This window comes from Setaria italica, chromosome II (genome assembly GCF_000263155.2).
Source record: "Setaria italica strain Yugu1 chromosome II, Setaria_italica_v2.0, whole genome shotgun sequence".
NCBI lineage: Eukaryota > Viridiplantae > Streptophyta > Magnoliopsida > Poales > Poaceae > Setaria > Setaria italica.
Window position 1 is genome coordinate 35,172,020 of NC_028451.1, and position 4,652 is coordinate 35,176,671.

Genomic DNA, 4,652 nt, shown 5'->3' on the forward strand with positions numbered 1-4,652 from the left:
CTAATTAGTCAATATTTGGACAATAATTCACAAATACAAACGAAACGCTACAGTGTGCTACAGTGCTGTAACAGTAATTTGGCACCTCCCAAATTCCCCAACTAAACAAGGCCCAAAGCTGCTGTCCCATTGGTCTCTATGCAAACCAGGAACTAAACGTGCCAGAACGAACTGTGCCTTAAGTAGAGGATAGCTCAGATAGAAAGTATCTAGGAGTTGTAATTATTCACTCTTCAAGTAGCCCCCCTCGCCTGAATCCTGATGCCTGGATATATGACAAGAATGCTGAACCGTGAGAGGCGAAGTGGCAACCGAGATTCCCAATGCAGGGCTTTTTTGTGCTCAAGACAATGGGAAAACATTTGCTGTTGTGTTCACAAGAGTGTGCATAGTAGGTTAGAAAAGGATCCATATACATAAATACTCAACACACAGGGTTTGTGGAGGTCAACATGTGATGCCATTTATTTTCAGTAGGATCATGAACATAAACATGTAGGTGCTGAAAGCCTGAAAAGGTGGGAGGAAGAGCGAAATGTCGCATATTGATGTCATTAGGAATGAAAACAGAATCAGCGTGATGCTTGACCGACCAAATGGCAGATAATGCCGCGAGTAGACTATATTTGTGGGTATATTCTCGTCCTGCCAATTGTCTGCCCACATCACTGGACAAGATCAACACAGGACCGTACCGATGAAAATGGTATTTCCAAAAATACATGATGATCGCAGCAACTTAAACACATCATTTGCAGGACAGTGATGACTAAAATATATAATCAGGGGCAGGAGTGCATCATTGTTAGACATTTTTCAAACACAAGATGATGATCCTAGAAAGGAAAACCACTACACTTCTCCAAAAGTAGGTCCCCTCAACAATACCATGCATATTCTTCGTAATGCTATAATAAGCACATCCAAATAATGAATATCTGCAACCAATGTGTAGCTGGTATAAACCAAACCGTATAGGTAACTGCAAATCCCTGAAGCTGAAACAGTGACTATTAACGAAAGAATATAAACAGTCAGGTCTAGTACATTTGGTCCTTCAAATTCACTTTCAAAATTCAGGTTTTCGCACTGAAGATGGTGAGTGTTTTCGTCACGTGTGCCACAGTGATGATAATCAAGGCAGAGTTCATGTATTCACGTTTCGTAGTTTTGATAGCGTCACAGAAGAATGAAAATGGTTAAGATACGCTTTTCCTGAACAGTGTAAGTGCCATACTAGGTATAGCACTCACATTTTTTCAGGACTAATTCTGAAGACTGAAAGTGTGTTCCTTTCTCTAGGACCTCAATTGGCACATAGTGATAAATTGTGAATTGTGACCATTTGATACCTCAGAAAGCAGCGGGGCTGTCATCCAATTGCTTCTCATCCTCTATCTCCACCTCCAAGATTTCCTGACATAACAAAAGGCCTCATCGATTACCAGCTACACTTTAATTAACACCCTCCCCATCTGCTGCACCGGCCCTCACTGACTGAAGAAAGAATAAGAGTAACCCAGAATTGAGAAATCCTCACCGGGATGCGGTTCTTGAGGTAGTTGCCGATCCTCGCGACCACGGTGGCGCGGGTGTGCCAGAACTTGCCCTTGAGCCGGAGCTTCACGAACGGCCCGTCCAACTCCGCGAGATCAACTTGCCCTGTTACAACCCAATGAACCATCCACGGAAAGGAGAAGTCACACTCACAAATCAGATCTTGATACAATTGGCACTGCGACGTAGGTTAAGCACCCGGCCCGGGTAGCCTTCACCTGTGATGCCCACCGACGTGTCGAACAGCTGCCCCAGCTGTGGTGCACAAGACCAGCGGCGGCATTAGCTCGAGGCTGCAACGGCATGTCGATTGGGGGTTGGGGAGAAGGGAAATAAGTTCAGATTCCTTGCCTCGGATTTGGCTTCTTCTAGGGCTAGCCGGACGTTGTCCTCGGTGAGGTCGAGCGACGCGGTGATCGCCGCGGCAGCGCGGCTCGGCCGGCCCCGTCGCCGGTATCGTACGGCCCGTGCTGCCGCCGTGGGGCGAGGTACACGGGCATAGGCCGAAGTGGCGAAGAATGGCGGCGGCGAGGAGGCGGGTAGCGGAGGGGGCACCGCGAGGACGCCGGCGCGGAGGACGCCGGCGAACGCCATGGCCGTTGGGATTGCGGGTGCAGACTACAATCACTGCCGGGTGGGCCTCCTTATCTTCTTTTTGTCTCGGAGTTGGAAAGAAGGGATACTGGCCACAATTCCTTTCTTTTGCTGACGCTACGAAATTGGGCTGGCCCAGATTGGGGTGGACTGGTTGTTAACGGGCCGTACTTTTAAGGAGGCATGTGGGCTGGACTAACGTTGGCCCAACCAAGTCGCAAATATCTGACTTTTCTTCAGAGGAAGTACTTGTAGAATCAAACATACATATGGATATGGGACATCTTTTACCTGCTTTTCACTGAATAAATATGTATACAGAGATAATTATCTAAATTTTTGCATGTGTATCTTCAGATCTTGCAGCGCATAATTTGCTTGAAATTTATGCCAGTTTGACGATTAGAAGCATGATTACTGAAGCTGCTCAATGTACAATGCCACACTCGGATAGAAACCTGCGTCTCCAATGGTCATCCCCAGCTGCTGATGACCGTACGTCTTCCTTGGATAGCTCCTCACGAGCTGGTAGCTTCCGATGCCTGGTATGCCCAAGGAGTCCACATACCTGTAGACATCCCTGATGGTGTCCGTGTGACGGAAGCTCTGCTGCCTTCTCTCACCGTTGGGAAACCTTATCATGATCTGCATAAAAATGCCCACAGTTCATATCAGACAGCACATGCCAGAGGATCTGTATGCATAAAAATGCAGCTCAAAACAAAAGCAGAACTGGCACGTTCTCTTAAAAAAAAAACAGATGCAGAACTGTCTGTGAAAGATCCCAGTTACCATATATACCTTGGTATTCGGTTCAGTTCTTTGTGAAGCTGCAGGTTCCTTCTGAGGGGATGCTCTGATCTGACTCTGAGTCGTCTTGGTAGGTTGTCGTGCTGCCTGGCCATGGCCAGGATGTTTTGGGCGAAGCTGGCTGCCTGCCCTCGGCTTGGCAGCTCCCTCTTGCAGACTCTTGCGGGATCTTTCTTTCTCCTGCAACCAACCAACAGAGTTCAGAAGCTCATCCGGGGAATGTTCAGAGCACTATGATCGACCTCGGCCTGGCATGGCTGACCGCCTACCTGGTCCCTGCGAAGCGACTCGAGGTAAGCTGCGTCCTGCTCTTGTCGTAGTCGTTGGGCGGATCTCCTCCTCTCTTCTTCCTCGGCCGTTCTGTCTGATCTGACGGCTGCAGCCTGCTCGTCAGGCCTGGAGGAGGCTCTGAAAGCCGCACCCTGCTCGTCAATGGTGCGCTGCAAGATTTCCACAAGCTCTGTCGGCGACACTGGCCCCTCCACCTGCACGAGAGATCATAAGGTGCCGTCACTGTCAGCTGTTAGTGCAATTGCAAACACAGAACAGGTTCAGTCCACAGATGTCGAGATCCATACCTGTTGTAGGACTGCGATGCTTTCGTCGGAGACGGGGGCGACGACGGCGCAGAAGGGGAAGCTGCCGGGCTGCAGCGACGCCACCATGCCCGGCCCCTCCCCCATGCCGGCGACGGCTCCCCAGGACACGAAGTTGGCGTCGAGGAACTCCACCACGACGTCGCTGCAGAGCGTTCTCCGGCAGAAGGGCTCGGTGTAGGGGTGGGCCGGGTCGTGGAGGTAGACGAAGACGAGCTTGCCCTCCCTCCGCGCGGCCCTCAGGGTGTCGGCGAAGCGGCACCCGTAGAAGAACGGGTGGTGGGCGCCGTACTGCTGCTCGAGCATGCTGAAGAAGACGAGCTCCTCGGGGACGAACGGCGGAGGAAGAAGCGGAGGCGGCGCCTGCGGCGGTGGCTGGAGACGGTGGGGAGCGGCCGGGTAGTGGTGGCTCCGGCGGCGAGGGATCGACCTCGACAAGCCCTCCATGATGCTGGCCGGCAGCCGCGCCAGGGTGCGGGCGAAGTCGTTGCAGGAGTTCCGGAGGCTCTCGCCCGCGCTGCTACTGCTGGCCCCCCTCGCCGGACCCGACGACATGGCTGGACTCTCCAGCGATGTGCGCTGCCGGCCTCCGCGAGGGTTGTGATCAGTCAGGTGGTGTGCTCGTGCTGGGGAAGCATCCGCTTGATGTGCATTTTGTTCGTCCTGCAACGCTGCAGCTGGTTCGATCGAGTGGGCGGCGGCCACGACACCGGGTTATTAAGGAATGGATTATGCTTTGCTTTTCTTAAAGCGGCAGGGAGGGGAAATCGGGATGCTTTGGGAGCTTTATGTCTTGTTCTCTGATGCAAAAGAACATCTGGTTCTTGCCAGACGCGTAGGAGTTGCTGCTTTCGAACACCGGTGGTGGTGAGGAAGCTGTTGAGTGTACCTGAAGCTAGCTACGATGCCTACTGAAGGCGAGCTTCTGCCTTTGGTTTTTCCCCTCCTTTTAAGAAAAATATTTATTTAGTGGTGAGAACTTTTGACTCAACATAACAAGCCATAACGGCATGTTTAGTTCCACCTCCTAAAATTTTTAGCTCCTAAAATGTTACTAAAGAGTCAAACACATTGATTAAAAGTGACTAAAAATTT

At 51.1% G+C, this 4,652-nt stretch overlaps 2 protein-coding genes across 4 annotated transcripts; both read right to left on the reverse strand.

Annotated features, from left to right (window-relative positions):
* On the reverse strand, positions 1-2,239 carry LOC101781670. 3 transcript variants are annotated; one of them, XM_022824503.1, is made up of 5 exons: positions 1,909-2,239; positions 1,776-1,812; positions 1,541-1,662; positions 1,353-1,416; positions 1-365 (listed from the first exon to the last, which is right to left on the reverse strand). In XM_022824503.1, exons 1-4 carry the CDS (start codon positions 2,149-2,151, stop codon positions 1,354-1,356), a joined length of 465 nt encoding a protein of 154 aa, XP_022680238.1. In that variant the 5' UTR covers positions 2,152-2,239; the 3' UTR covers positions 1-365; position 1,353. The 3 variants fall into 3 exon arrangements, with proteins under 3 accessions (XP_022680238.1, XP_004957149.1, XP_004957148.1); XM_004957092.4 differs by having other exon boundaries at positions 242-265; positions 1,909-2,238; XM_004957091.4 differs by lacking the exon at positions 1-365 and adding an exon at positions 617-938 and having other exon boundaries at positions 1,909-2,237.
* A 161-nt stretch (positions 2,240-2,400) lies between these two features.
* Positions 2,401-4,392, reverse strand: LOC101782893 (plant UBX domain-containing protein 10). The gene is made up of 4 exons (XM_004957094.4): positions 3,540-4,392; positions 3,231-3,446; positions 2,953-3,141; positions 2,401-2,796 (listed from the first exon to the last, which is right to left on the reverse strand). Exons 1-4 carry the CDS (start codon positions 4,110-4,112, stop codon positions 2,566-2,568), a joined length of 1,209 nt encoding a protein of 402 aa, XP_004957151.1. The 5' UTR covers positions 4,113-4,392; the 3' UTR covers positions 2,401-2,565.
* Positions 4,393-4,652: the final 260 nt, after the last annotated feature.

What these genes read in the sequence shown, in the direction of transcription:
- LOC101781670 (XM_022824503.1), bottom strand. Translation starts at nt 2,151, where the DNA reads ATGGCGTTCGCCGGCGTCCTCCGCGCCGGCGTCCTCGCGGTGCCCCCT. An exon ending in CACGTCGGTGGGCATCACAG is followed by an intron (nt 1,663 to 1,775) that starts GTGAAGGCTACC and finishes GGGTTGTAACAG; the next exon opens with GGCAAGTTGATCTCGCGGAG. An exon ending in ACCTCAAGAACCGCATCCCG is followed by an intron (nt 1,417 to 1,540) that starts GTGAGGATTTCT and finishes TTGTTATGTCAG; the next exon opens with GAAATCTTGGAGGTGGAGAT.
- LOC101782893 (XM_004957094.4), bottom strand. Translation starts at nt 4,112, where the DNA reads ATGTCGTCGGGTCCGGCGAGGGGGGCCAGCAGTAGCAGCGCGGGCGAG. An exon ending in AGTCGCTTCGCAGGGACCAG is followed by an intron (nt 3,142 to 3,230) that starts GTAGGCGGTCAG and finishes GGTTGGTTGCAG; the next exon opens with GAGAAAGAAAGATCCCGCAA. An exon ending in GAACTGAACCGAATACCAAG is followed by an intron (nt 2,797 to 2,952) that starts GTATATATGGTA and finishes ATTTTTATGCAG; the next exon opens with ATCATGATAAGGTTTCCCAA.